General features: G+C 50.5%; 3 protein-coding genes across 3 annotated transcripts; 2 read left to right on the top strand and 1 right to left on the bottom strand.

Moving 5' to 3' along the window:
• Nucleotides 1–89: 89 nt before the first annotated feature.
• CTAM01_02109 (uncharacterized protein) lies at nucleotides 90–1,664 on the bottom strand (the record flags this gene model as incomplete). The annotated part of the gene is made up of 1 exon (XM_060518148.1): nucleotides 90–1,664. One exon carries the CDS (start codon nucleotides 1,662–1,664, stop codon nucleotides 90–92), a length of 1,575 nt encoding a protein of 524 aa, XP_060386781.1.
• Nucleotides 1,665–5,957: 4,293 nt separating this feature from the next.
• Nucleotides 5,958–7,365, top strand: CTAM01_02108 (deuterolysin metalloprotease; the record flags this gene model as incomplete). Its single annotated transcript, XM_060518147.1, has 6 exons — nucleotides 5,958–6,183; nucleotides 6,240–6,580; nucleotides 6,680–6,944; nucleotides 7,025–7,088; nucleotides 7,138–7,259; nucleotides 7,331–7,365. 6 exons carry the CDS (start codon nucleotides 5,958–5,960, stop codon nucleotides 7,363–7,365), a joined length of 1,053 nt encoding a protein of 350 aa, XP_060386780.1.
• Nucleotides 7,366–10,278: 2,913 nt separating this feature from the next.
• On the top strand, nucleotides 10,279–11,046 carry CTAM01_02107 (glycosyl hydrolase family 61; the record flags this gene model as incomplete). Its single annotated transcript, XM_060518146.1, has 1 exon — nucleotides 10,279–11,046. The coding sequence occupies one exon, from the start codon at nucleotides 10,279–10,281 to the stop codon at nucleotides 11,044–11,046; it is 768 nt and encodes a 255-aa protein (XP_060386779.1).
• Between the last annotated feature and the right edge of the window lie 3,219 nt (nucleotides 11,047–14,265).

Raw genomic sequence — 14,265 nt, 5'->3', positions numbered from 1 at the left:
CACATAATCCAGGCGACTCCTCCTAAGACAGTTGATGCAACAAGCTCGCAGCTTGATAGTGGCTCCGCTTAGACACGTGTCTAGATACCCTAGTAGGTAACCAAGGTATCGAACCATTGAGCAAATAACTCAATCTGGTCGTCCTTGGCGATAGGGAGGGCTTGGAAACCATCACCAAGCTCCATTACTGTCGCACTGGCATTGCTCGCAGGAGTCCACTGGTTCAAGCCATCTCCATTCGGATCGCCAGTCTTAATTAAATTGACCCAGTAACTGTTCATGATCTTGGCAATCTCGTAGTCCTCGCTAGTCCATGGTGAGTCGGTTCCGTAAAGATTGTTGTGAACGTAATTGATCTCGCTCATGTGGAACGCGCCCCGAGTCTGCCCAGGTGGGGCGTGATCCCAGATGTAGTTGTAGACCGACGACGTAGCATTGGCTTGCCACAACTGCGACCAAAAGAATGTTCCTACTTTTGAGCGGTCAGTCCATTGGGAGTTCTCAGCTGCCGAAGCGGTGGCCGAGTCGTTGGCAGGGTATGCGGCGAGGAACTTGTCCTGCCAAGTGCTGAATGTCTCGTTCAAGTCAGAGATGTATGTCGCCAGAGTGATGTTGAGGCCGTATTCCGCCCCGCTCTCGTCTTTCGTGTTGCCCGTCATGACAGGGACATCCTGGGCGATTCCCTTGTCCAGAGTATTGATGTAAGTGTCTGGCATGGCGTAGTAGTCGAGTGTGGCCGTGAAATCGAATTCGGAGTTGAGGAATTCGGTGACAAGATCTTCCATCGGAAGAGCGCGCATGCATGCGATATCAGAGCAGTTCATCGAGGCCATGTATCTGCTCGCCGTCTCCATGTTCACGTCCAGACTCCGGTAGTTTTCTGCCAAGCTAGTGCACAGGGGGTCGTGGGGGTCGCGGACACCAGACTGGATGATGGCACCATGGAGAGGAACGCCGTGTAGAGGGCCGTTAAGCATATGGTAAGTAGCCGCCGAGCCGGCGGACTGACCCATGACTGTGATGTGGTCCGGATCACCACCGAAGCTGGCAATGTTCTCATGAATCCACTTCAAAGCGGCGAACTGGTCCAACATGCCATAGTTGCCGGAGCTGTTCGACCCAGCGGTGCTAAGTCTTTCCTGGTTAAGCTCAGGCGTTGCAAGCCATCCGAAAGACCCGGTGCGGTAGTTGTAGTTGACGTACACAACGCCCTTGGCGGCGATGCCTGCTCCGTCGAAAAGCGGCATCGCTGCAGTCGAACCAGCCGGATAGCTCCACATGACAACAGGCAACTTGGCATCAGTCGAGTTTGCTGCGCTCCATACGTTGAGGTTCAAGCAATCTTCGCCAACGGTGTAGGCATCTGTTCCACTGCCCACGGCAGAAGGGCAGATACTGCCGAATGACTTGGCGTCGAGAGTTGAGTTCCATGCGACGATGGGTTGAGGAGCCTTGAAGCGATTGCTGCCTGCGGTAGAGGCAGCAAAGGGGATGCCCTTCCAGACGGTGATATCTGCCCAATTATCAAGAGACATATTCGCCGGAGAGCTATTGAAGGCCGGGTAGCCCTGAATCAGTCCATATTTTGTCTGAATTGTAGTATCGTAAAGAGCTGCGCTTGCGGCCTGAGCCAGTGCAGCGCCGATGACGGCTTTTTGCACCATTGTTGGTAAGTGGACGAAACAGTCCGGCAAGTCAGAAAGGGTGTAAGAGTCGAGAGTATGGATGGAATGGGTATTGGTGAATCGGGAACCGTGATTCAATATATGTTTCACAGCAGATAGTGCGGTTATACATATTTCATTCCAAAGCTTCTACAGCATTTGCGTACATGTATAATTATGGCCGCAAGACATGGCTTTTCGCTACGCTTGTAGCCAGGATCGGTGTAGCCGTCTAGGTTCAAAGCTCAGAACATGGCCTATGGGATGATGGTCCCCAACGGATATAGCGGCTTTACTAGCATTCCGTTGACCAGAATTATGGCTGAGTCTTGAACGCCTGGGGTTGCATTACGCGGCGACAGTGCTGGCGATCGTCGCCTCCCCAGCTTTCGTAATCCTCGTCTAAGTCGTCGTGGGGCTGTTCCGAGAAAATACCACCAAAATGTTCAATGTGCTCACCACAGAACGACCCATTCGGCCGCAACTACGGGGAACGCGGTGAAAATAAGTAAAATAGCACCGCCGAAACCGAATCCGAAGCTATTTCGAGATCCTGATGTGATTTTCATACCATAGTCGTCCTGGAGCCAGTGAGTGAGGTAGGTTGGGATTGCGTCGCCCAATGACATCATGTCGCGTCTAGTCGGCGTGAGTTGGCATTGAAGCAGCACAGACATTTGCTCCGAGACTTCTGGTAAAGAATCACACACATGCAAACGTTAGCTTGCGTGAGTTCAGGCCTGATCTGATTCCTGGTTTTTAGCCCACGGGGTTTCCCATCGACTTGTATGGTTCAACTTTTGATGGAGGTCGTTCGCGAGTGAACGGAATTTGAAGAACTCGTCCTTGCTCGAATGGGGTAAATGATGTGAGGACATTAAACTGAGCTCCTAAATCAGTTGATCATGGCTATTATAGTCCTAACGTCCGAGCGGTCTATTGTATGGTCGTTTACAAGAAGCAAGCGAAATGCTCCATGCTTTGGTGGTAAACTCCAGCATGTTTTAGTGCCTATGGTCCTCGTTGTGCAGACACAAAGACTAAGGTAGGTCAGCCGGGACAGGACATTTTGAAGGTCGTTCATCTCATTTTGGAGAATTACTTATTCGTGACTTTGAATCCTGTCCTCTGACTAGAGTGCTCAGGTCCTCCACAGTGATGTTGGCACTTACACCATCTCTACCCCTTGACCATCTTAGGGAATATCGTTGATAACGCTGAGTTCATGGGTAAGACGATCGAATGGAGTAGATGTCGTTCAGGCAATTGTGCTTCTAGAAAGTCAGTCTTCTATATACGATGAAAATTATATATAAGAACGATGGCAACACTAGCAATACGTGAGATAAGTAGGGCAGATAAGGTATCTAAGTAGTAGGGTAGTCTAATGTAGGTGATTTAAGTTTTGGTCCGGTCAAAAAAGCCCCGAAACCTAATTCCTTGTTTGTTGCTATGAGCAACTCAACATCGTCTGATGGGCAGACAAAACAAGAAGGCGTCAACCTCATTTAGTTTTCTCTTTCAGATCACATATGCATCGTATGTAAAGCAAAAAAGCATTACATCTCGATGGCCTACTTATTCGCGTTTCATTCGCATGTACCTTCAGTGCTTGAAGAACTTAGAAGTCACATTTTATCATACGCCCAGAGATATTTCCCCGAAAGTCTCTCAGTAGTGAACATAGCGTGCTGTACGATGGAAAATTGAAGACACATGTACATTACACGTACATCAGGCAGAGCAGGAAACGCAACCGATACAACCGAAATCCCGATCGACAGAGCTCTACTAGCTGCTGTAAAAGTTATTCTAAAGATATGGGTGTCTGGTAGCGTGCATCTGCCTGAACTTGTTTCCCTTCTTATCTACAAGAAGGAATTGAAATTAGGATGCATTACTTATAGGTAGCGTTACTAGCGTTCATAAAACAATACGCCAGGAACTGCTGTTCGTGTTCGACGTAATATAAAGCAGCACGGTTTTCTATCTTGTGTTTCCTTACTGCACAGAGCAGATTATTAAAACTACAGTTGTTCAAAGTATCCATGTTAACTGTTTCTTCTTTACGTATTTTCTGTAGAATTGTAACCGAGAGCCATGACGTGTTTTTCTCAGCGTCATGCCCAAAAGATCCTTCTCCCAGCCTTCTAAATGCAACTGGACTCTAGTTAGGTCTTATGTTCTCCATGCATCTGATCGGGAGGGCATTTAGGGCAACGAAGGCTGACATCACTGATCCGCTATCATGACCACCATCCTCAGCCTGCATGATTGAGCCCTTCCATGATCCATCAAGGGAAAGCAGTCAACATTCAACTATCTCCCGGTCTGCTTATCATGATAAACAGCTCATAAAATGGCAGTGGACAGATCGCTTCCAGAATCTCTAAGAGACCTTCTTCTTTTGTTGTGTGTCTCCGATGCACGAGCATGAGCTTTCACGTAATGGAGGGTGCGGTTTTGCAGAATACGAGCTGAACAGCACAACAAGACTTGCGAAATTCCAGCATCGTTGAGCTTGGCTGTTCGGAAAAGCGATTTGCCCGCGCGGGAAGCACTGTCGAGTCAGGAGCGGAGGTGAAGGTATTTATCGCCAAGAGGAAGCCAAGCAGAAGCCAAGAGACAATAAGAAATGAGCTGCAGCATTCACGTACCGCGCCCAGAAACTAGTTTGATTTCCACTGGCTTGCTGTTCCCCTCGCAGCTCAAAAGCCGAGCCAAAGAAGGAAGGTCTGTTGGAGTTCCCAGGCTAATATATGGGGAGAAGCACAGCATGGTCTGCTGTTTTCGGAAACCATTTGTCGCGTGTTTTTCTGATGGTTTGCCGAGCCAAGTCAAGGCACTCAACACGCGTGAAGACTTGTCAGGAGGGGCAAATTGAGGCCTGGGACATGTTGTACGTCGAATCTGCTGAACTGATCAGTCGCAGCCAGTCGGCACACGCATAGTTGCTTTCTCGGCAAAGCTACCTTAATGGCTTTAAGGTACCGAGCTTACCGACCACGCATTGGCAGCTCCCTCTTTGGGTCAACAGCTCACAGTCTTGCAGGTCAAATACAACTTTGGGGCGATAACTCAAAAGTAGCGAGCTCCACCAGCGTCCACATAATTCTCCTATCTGTTAACCGAAGTCATCCGACTGCATGTTCCGCTCCCCTCATCATTGGTCGGCAGGCGCGTTTTTTTCATACATGTCAGCCAGCTGATGACTTGACCATGGCCGACCTTCGTTAAGTCCAGAACTGCACCGGCAGCATTGGCAGCAGGCGAAGAAGTCGAGGTTTCATTCTTTTTTTCTCTCCTTCCTCCCTCGAGCTAGTCTCCGGCTTGTGCACTTGGCAACCCCTTGGCATCTCATGTTTGGCAATATCTTATTGGAGATTGGTACTTGACGTTGATTCTGGGCCTCAACGATCACCAGCTTTGGTTGCAGCCTTGGTGTAATTCAATTGGCTGCTCGTAAGTTGGGTTAGACTACCGAACGCGAAGAGCCCCTGACTTTGCGACTGGACACGGCAAGGAATCACCAACGGCGGAATAGCCCGTCCGGGGTCCCGGTTGATGATGTCCCAGTTGGCGGAGTTTGATCGCGAGGCCTCGTTGCTTCTATCACTTCTTTAGCTCAAGTGATTCTCCCTGGCGGATTTTGGTATCACTAGAACAAAGTCAACACGAGATAGCCGACCCAAAAAAAACACGGGGGTAACGCTGCACTTATTGATTACATTGAAGAATCCGCGATGGCAACGGAGATTTAGGAAGAAGCAACAATTTCACCAATATCACCAATATCACCAATGCCTCCTTGGTGCCATGTGCTGTCTACCTTAACTAGTGTCATGAAATCCTCGCACGACCAATGCGGGGTTGTGATCGGCAGGGCTGTCTGGATGTAGACAATAGATGAGGTCAATGCCGTCAGTTCTCTATCTACTGGACGGTTGCAGAAAGTCTTGACTACCGTCCCGGTTGATATTAGCTATCTTGGCATCGGTTAGGCTTGCCCGTTCCACCTTCCACGCTTTAGTCCCAAGTCCGTCTAGGCAGTCTGGGCGACGTTCTATCTTCCTTTTTCTGCCTAGCTCAGACATGATGAGACTTTGATGCAACTTTATCGACAAGCAGTGTGAGATATACTCAGAAGGAGACCAAAGATGAAGTCGAGGAAATCACTCAAGTATAAAGAGACGCAGCTCGACCTCCATCTAATATGCCCTTTTTGTCTCACTATCCACAACTCGATCCTCATCGACAGCCTCTGCTCTTGCTCTTCCGGTTCTTGCAACAATCATGAAGTTCTCCATTGGCGTTTCTCTGCTGGCGACCTTGGCCAGCGCCGTCAACGTTGACATGGCCAAGCGCGACACGTCCCCACTTGACGTCAAGCTTGAGGCTATTGGCAACTCTGGTGTCAAGGCTGCCCTCACCAACACTGGTGACTCTGCCATCAAGCTGTTCAAGACCGGCACCTTCCTTGACAAGGCTCCCGTTGAGAAGGTCGAGGTTTTCGCCGCCGGTTAGTCTTATGTCTATGATCTAAGGCTGGACCTACGCTGACTCAATACACGATAGGCAACAAGATCGACTTCGATGGCATCCGCCTTCAGATTGCCACCGCTGGTCTGACTGAGGAAGCTTTCCAGATCGTTGCTGCTGGCGAGACCGTTGAGGTTGAGTTCGATGCTGCCGAACTCCACGACCTTAGCACCGGCGGCGCCGTCGAGATCGTCACTCAGGGCTCCTTCCTCTATGCCGATGCCGACTCGACCGAGATTGCCGGCGCTGTTCCCTTCAGCAGCAACAGCATCAAGACTGAGGTCAACGGCGAGGAGGCTGCCTCTGTTCGCACCGCCTTCATTGAGAAGCGCACGGCCGTACAGGCTGACTGCACCGGCACCCGCCGCACTGCCACTGTAAGTCGCTTCTCCTTGCTCCGACCGATGCACGGACCAGCTCCGTGCCGGAGTCCACTTCGGGCCCGGATCCGATCCAGACTAACTTGCCGGAAATAGGTCAATGCCATCACCCGCTGCCGCTCCCTTGCCGTTGCCGCATCCTCAGCTGCTGCCTCTGGTCCGGCTGCCCGCATGACTGAATACTTCAAGTCCTCTACCACTGCTACCCGCAACACCGTTGCTGCCGTCTTTGGCAGAATTGTCTCGGAGTGCGGTAGCACTACTTCTGGTGTCTCTCGCCAGTACTGCAGCGATGTCTACGGCGCCTGCTCCAGCAACGTCATCGCATACACTCTTCCGTCTCAATCCTACATGGTCAACTGTAAGTCTCTTGCTCTGTTCAGACCCGTCTCGGGATTCTCGTCAGTCCACCAAGATCTAACGAAATTCTACCTATGACAGGCCCCACCTTCTTCACCATGCCTGCGGCCTCTTCAACCTGCCATGCTCAAGACCAACAGACTACGTGAGTCTAGTTGTCTCTAACGAAAAGAATGTGATACTAACCAAAGTAGTATCGTTCACGAGATGACCCATCTGACCCAGATCCGAGGCACCTCTGACTACAACGGATACGGATACAACTTCGTCCGCAGCTTGACAGCTGCTCAGAACCTTAACCACGCCGACACTTACAGTGAGTCTCAATCTCTTTTCTCACTTAAGTTTGATACTTTATCTCGATTGAATGCTAATGTTGCTCTTTAGCCCTCTTCGCCCAATCCATCTATGCTGGCTGCTAAGTGCCTGGCCTCTTTTAGCGATGAGAAGGATCCCGAAATGCCGAACTCAAGAGAGACAAGCACAACAGTGAAGAGTGGGAGCTTTCCTTGATGAATTTTGAGGATTGTTCCTTGGCCTAGGATGTATGATTTTGTCACAGGACAGAGGGCTTTCTTGTCGGTCTTTACCACATGTGTACCTACTTCGGTGTATCGTGTGGAGATGAGGATAATCGAATGCTTCAACCATTGACTTTCTTGACCCTGCTTTTGTGATATTTATGTTGGCATCGAGAAACTACTATTACGCAAAGCAGCATTTGAACCACTCGACGGAACGGGATGCCGGACTTGGTATTGAGCCAACTTCTTGGCACTTTAAGAATGACTCGTCTTTTCGCCCTCAATCCGACCTTTGCAAGGAAGCTCCGTGGTGGCTCGATTTCAATTGTTGACTAAGTACTATTGCCTTGGCTTTGGTGAATAAAAATGCAACCGCATCTAGGTATTCCAGGATGAGTGAAGCGAGGCTGCTTTAAGGTACATATCGTGAGAAATTCCAAGCTTGGGTTATTGGGCAAGGGGATCACGGGGTGACCCGGCGATCCGAGTCAGTTTTCAGTACTACTTCAGTTAGTACGAGGAAGAGTGGTTCGTTGGAGGAGCTCGTCGTGAACGGTAAATAGCACAATGGGATTCTCGTGTTGGAGCTTGGAAGAACTGCCTTGTGGCTTGTGAAAGGCTCGGCCAGTTGAGTCCACAAGCAATGGACACCTGGCGTGCCATTCAAATTTCTTACCATGGAGTCACCGGGATTCCTTGGAGACCCGGAGGTCGGCGAAGTAAGAACACAGCCAAGCTATGCACAGCTACAGATTTCAAGCCCCGTGAGCCACGATGCCTCATCCTGTCGCAAGTATTGTCGAGCAGCGCTCTTTCAATCGACGACTTATAGATGGCAGTAGCGGGCGCCCACAGTGGAACACTCTCTGTAAACTCCACAAGAACCACACTGATAGAACATCAAATTTTACTTCATAAATCTCCATGATCAAAATTTTAAGCATAAGAGTTGGAATGAACTCTGTCGTCACGTCACCAGACTGCAAGACTCCCTTTCTTCTTTCGGCCGCTTTTGTTTCATCCCTTTTCATCTGGATTGGGGCTGGACATTTTGTTCTTTGCTCGCTTGCATCCGAATTGATTGCGCAACGTGGATTTCTCCCAGGATCCTTGGACAGAAAAAGTAGAGCTCGGACCTATAAAGAGCAGCGCCAAGAATTAAGATTAATTAAAGTTGTCCTCTCCCGTCGGTCGGCTGGGCTTCGCTACCAGGGAGAGGCCTGTCTTTCCTGTGTTTCATGACCCGTCAACACTCGGTTCGAGTTGTCTGAAAGATGATGACGAGGCCCATGAACGCCACACCGTCGCAACGAGCTGCGGAAGGATGGCCGTGAACGCGAAAAATATTGAGGTTTCCAGTTTTGTTGTCTAGGTTCTTCGACTTGTCCATTCATCATCACAGAAGACCTAAACGGAGCAGTGCTCCGCGAGGAGACAACAGTATCCATCACTAAGCCCTGGGCCCGTCTCATGCGTCATGCAAGCAACTACCGGCCAAATTGGGCGCCCCCAGATCTTCCGTCACATTGGAATTTCTGCTCCCACTTCATTACCAAGTCTTGCGCCAACTCTACTTGATGGCTCGGTAGAACATCAAGTGAGACTCGACGAGTTCACAGTAGAGTGTCAAGTGCACGTTTTGAAAACACTACAACCAGTACCGGCAGCTGTAAACAAGCGGTCGAGACGTTGGTGCCACGACAGTATGCGACACCAACAAATGAATTAAGCCAAGCTTTTGAAGTATAGATGCGGCGCCTCCTTAAGTTTCGATTGCCGCTGGTCGGGGCCGCCGCCAGCACCAGGCGTTGGTCTAACATTCAACTTGAAGCGTCGGGGGGCTGCCCATGCGGACTCCCGGTAGATGATCCCGACTGCCGCCCAGGTCTATCAGAATGGCCCAGGCTCAGAATCAGACCCGTGAGCTGTCTCGCTCCCACCAATGTGGTCGTCCGCGTTCCTGTTCCGCCAACTAATCCAACCACGAGCCCCGTCCCCGATGTGACCGCCGATCCCGCCGAGACTTTGTTACCCACCGCCCCCGTGCGAAATAGATTGATCTGTCATCCATGTGGCCAGTCTCCGGCGCTCCGCCTTTGTGGTCCGTCCAATGTTTTCGCGGCCAACCTCAGTGGCCCGAGCCCACGCGTACGGGGGGACGTTCTCCGTTGTTCGTTATCGCCAAGACCTCAGCTTTCCTTTTACAAGAGAAAGACTTGTTTGAGCCAAATGGAAGACGCTGGAGCTCGGCAGTAAGGGGTTTGGGCGTCTGTCGAGTGACAAAGAAGCCTTCCGCCTCTCGCTGAGCTTCGCGATAGTGATGTCGACGATTTGCGGTACAAGCTGAAAGCTAGAAGTCAGAAGCGAAGCTCTCATAAGGGAATACCAAGACTTTAGACATCTTCTGAGACCTCTGCCACCTGTTTGGGATCTGATTTGGTATGTTTACTGGGATTATGCTGAACACGGGCTTTCATCGAGTGACATGGAACTACGGACTTGTTTGTCCACACCCTCGTTCCCCTTGACGGGACGTCGGGCCACTGCTCCACGATGTGGGATGCTTAGCATCTGAACTTTTGTCTGGACAGGAAGGTGTTGGACATGAGTATAAGAAACGCCTCGAATCCAGCTTCTATCTCTCCTTTCCCTTAACCAAGCTTTCCACTTCGTCCTTCACTTCACCCGCATTGCTCTCCAGCTCCTACCCTTCTTTGACCCAATTCATTCTTTGCTCTGTGAGCTGTTCATCCGTTCTTTCACCACTTGATCCACCTGTTTTTGACAAACAAACCCCAACAACCATTCAAGATGTACACCAAGGCTTTCCTCACTGCTCTGGTCGGCGCCACCGCCGTCTCTGCCCACGGCTACGTTGAGACCATCACCGCCGGCGGCAAGACCACCGACAACTACAACCCGACCACTGCCCCCTACCAAAACCCCGCCCCTGATGTCCCCGGCTGGGCTGCTCAGCAGCAGGATCTCGGCTTCGTTGCCCCTGACGCTGCTGGCCAGGCCGACATCATCTGCCACAAGTCCGCCACTCCCGGAAAGACCAGCGTCACGGTCGCCGCCGGAGAGACAGTCACCGTCAAGTGGAACACCTGGCCTGAGTCTCATAAGGGTCCTCTCATCGACTATCTCGCCAAGTGCTCCGGCGACTGCTCCAGCGCCACCAAGGCCGATCTCAAGTTCTTCAAGATCGCCGAGAAGGGTCTGACCGGTAGCAGCTGGGCCGCCGACGAGCTCATCAGCAACGGCCTCAAGTGGGACATCGCCATCCCCAGCGACATTGCTCCCGGCAACTACGTTCTCCGCCACGAGATCATTGCCCTCCACAGCGCTGGCCAGGCCAACGGCGCCCAGTTCTACCCCCAGTGCATCAACCTCAAGATCACTGGCAGCGGTTCCGCCAACCCCTCCGGCACTGCTGGTACCAGCCTGTACACTGCCAACGACAAGGGTGTTCTCTTTGACATCTATAGCGGTGCTACCAGCTACCCCATCCCTGGACCTGCTCTGTACAGCTCCAAGAAGCGCCGCAACCACGCTCGCGACCTCTTCCTCGTTGACTAAATGGTTCCATGCTGTGTGGAAATCATGGTATGAAAGACTCCAATATAAACATCACTGCAAAGGCAGACGGCAGGCCTGTCATGTTGATCAAGGGGAAGTCGAGCATTCTGGAGAGAATGCCTCATGGTCCGTCAATGACCTGCACTTGCATGGTTGTTCGGACAGTTTTGTTTCTTATTCACTGTACATCAGTTAGCCTCGACGATCGTCCCTCGGCACTTTGATCGAGGGGATGGGCTTCGGCTGGAGGCAACCCGTTAAACAGAGCATCGTCAGTGTATATACCCGTCTTTGGACGCATGAATAGATATGCTCTTAGACACCACCTGAAATCCTCTTCCTTTCTTTGTGAAACTTTCGCGCGGCTCTTAACATCCACGGCATTCCGGTACTTGTGGTTCTGGCGGCTTGGCACGACACGGCAGAGAAATTTAGCGGAGTTTCCATTGCGGCCACTGATATATGGCGGCACATATCCTATCAATCTTCATGAAACCTGGAAAAAAACAACTTGGTGTGCATGCGTCGCATTCAATGCTGCACCAAACAACCTCATCCCAGTTTCCCACGTTGGAATCCATTATCCACCATTCAATACAGATCTTGTTATTGGGGAGCAAGTGCCGCCAAAAGGCTTGGCATGCTGATCCAATCCGGCTTATGAAGCGCCTGCAAGTCATGAACTCTATCCAGGATCTGCTGGACCGCGGCACAACTGCCACGCGGAAGGTGAAGGCACAGGGCACGCTGAGCAACCTGCGGCGTGTGAGTTGATGCGAGAGTTTCGGACCGGCAGTAAGCGAAAGTTTGAATGTTCAATTCCGTCGTTCAAGGTCATGGGAAAGAGGTGCTCATTTGGCATGAACGTCATATTCTCATCGAACGTCTCTTCGATATATTAATCTCCAATTCTACTGAAGGCAAAATGTTAAATCAAGACCAGGCTCAATTTTCGTCACAATGGTGTACATTACTTTATTATGACCGGCCGTGATTGAGGGTGCACTGCCATTTTTGCGACAGATCCCAGGTGAATGAATTCTGGTCGAAAAATTGAACCGTCTACCTAAGGTACTGAGAGCCATGCATTCACTATGAAGCAAAGGTAAGAGAGTATCAGCGCGATGCAGCTCTTTACTTATGCTATACTCGGGCGAATCGAAACAGGACTGAAGGCCTTCAGTGTCTCTATTTGAACCAATCTATACATGCCTTCTTATCAGAGTGATGGTCACTCGATCGAGCCCGAAGCGGTTTACTACAAAGTCTTCTCTCACAAACTACCGCGTGGTCGCCCAAGCTGACATGATGGCGAAGAGAGAAGTCTCGGACTATGGTAGCCAATTTAGAGTGCACATCATATACCTAAGCCGCAAAGACTGCGCCTCCCCGAGCCTTATCGAAGCTTTGAGTGCTTTGCGTTGTCCAATCCTGAGAGACCAACGGGCATTCGAATTCCGTCGAGCTGGTCATCCATTCCGTCAAAATGGTGATGTATGGGTAATGCTGACTGCATACGAGGTAGCCACATTGGGGGCCATCATGTCTGTTCCCGAAGAACACCCCCTGCCTTGGGGCTGAGTGCCGTTTGTGTGATTGGTGATGTTACCCTTGTCCATTAGGCAGACACTTTCTGTCTGCCGATACGACAGCCTGATTGATTTCATTGATATGGCGATCTCGAGTAACCGCTGTTCGTGCCTTGGCCTGTATTACAAGGCTTTGAGCCTCCGTTTCCTCTATGGAATATTGGAGACAGCCTTCAAAACGCGGGACATGTTGGAGACTTTTTACCACAGCAGTGAGATTGGTAGTAGACACAAGAATGAAAACTTCAATCTCATGTATCACCCATCAAAACCTCAGGGTGTTACTATTGTGAGTCCATCTACTCGTTTGAGCTGCTACAAGAGCCTCATATTTGCCAGTGTTTCGCATCACTGATTTATCTGTAATCTTTTTGTTAAACAGCTGACGACAACCTGACTCTAACTCTTATCGTGGGGGCTTTGAAGGCACCAGAACTTGTCTTGGCTATATTTAAATAGTGGCTTGACATCAGGCTGCGTCTGCAGGGTGAGTGCATCCACTCCCAACTAGTATGGTCTGAGGGGGTGGTCATCTCAATTCTGATGGACGGGTCCGTCGGTAGCAGCTGGGTATGATTTATGGACTTCTTGCATATTTATGACTAGCAGCCATGATCCCAATCCAACCTTCTTTGTCTGATATTCTCATCTCTCTCGTCTCTGTTTTCGGTACCAAGGCGTGGTGGTCTTAACCGCGTATATTTGAAAACTTGTCGGCGCCGAGTACTTTCCTCCTTCGGATGCGATGGATCCAACCCAACAAGAATCTGAGCGGCATCGACGCCAGAGCATGTCGCAAAGGGCATGGAGTCGAGGAGTTCCACTCGATAACCAGCCCTCTCCTGATCTTCTAATCAGTCCACCACTAGACCACTATGAGATGTCCCCTCGACCAATCTCTACGTTGTCACGACTGACTGACGAAGATACATCGTGGGACAGGCCACTGCTATCTAGTCGAACCAAGAGTGTTGACGAAGAAACTCAGCGCTCGAGCGGCAGGCGAACGAGTGACTGGTCATATGCAAAAGTCACGGGAGATCTTCAAGGCCAATATGAAGGGGGCCTCGGACCTGCACAGCACCGAGGCAAACAGGATTCCAGGTCTACTTTACCCGGTATGGAAGGTTCAAAGATCTCGAAACCCATCACTCGAACTGAATGGTCACGCTACTTTAACGGATGGATCGTTCACCTCCCTGCTATACTGGTGACGACATCCGTCCTACTCATTGGTTCAATACAATTCTACTGGTATCCGGAGATAGGTCCGCTTGTGAGCGGTTATCGACTGGACACCGATATCATCAGCAATATTCTCCAGTTTGTAGCCAAACTGCACGAACTTCTAATCGTGGCATCATTGTCTTCGATTGCTCTTGCGATGTAAGTCAACATACCCACTTCCTGGCACCCCCCTGTTTCTGGCACCACAAAAACGATGGGATCACAACCCAACCTCCTCATTACTATTAACTATTGATCCTCAACCACACCCACTACAATACAGCTGCCAGCCTCACTAGGGCATTCAGAGTCGCTGGATTCAGCCGTGATAACCTCCTTTTCACCCGCTTCGATTTGAGCCCGATGGATATCCCTGATGTTCGCGAACTTCGTATTGGGATCG

This window comes from Colletotrichum tamarilloi (assembly GCF_030869305.1).
Source record: "Colletotrichum tamarilloi strain Tom-12 chromosome Unknown Scaffold_5.1, whole genome shotgun sequence".
Lineage (NCBI taxonomy): Eukaryota > Fungi > Ascomycota > Sordariomycetes > Glomerellales > Glomerellaceae > Colletotrichum > Colletotrichum tamarilloi.
Note: the sequence above shows the minus strand (reverse complement) of the source record. Positions and strands in the feature narration are given on the sequence as shown.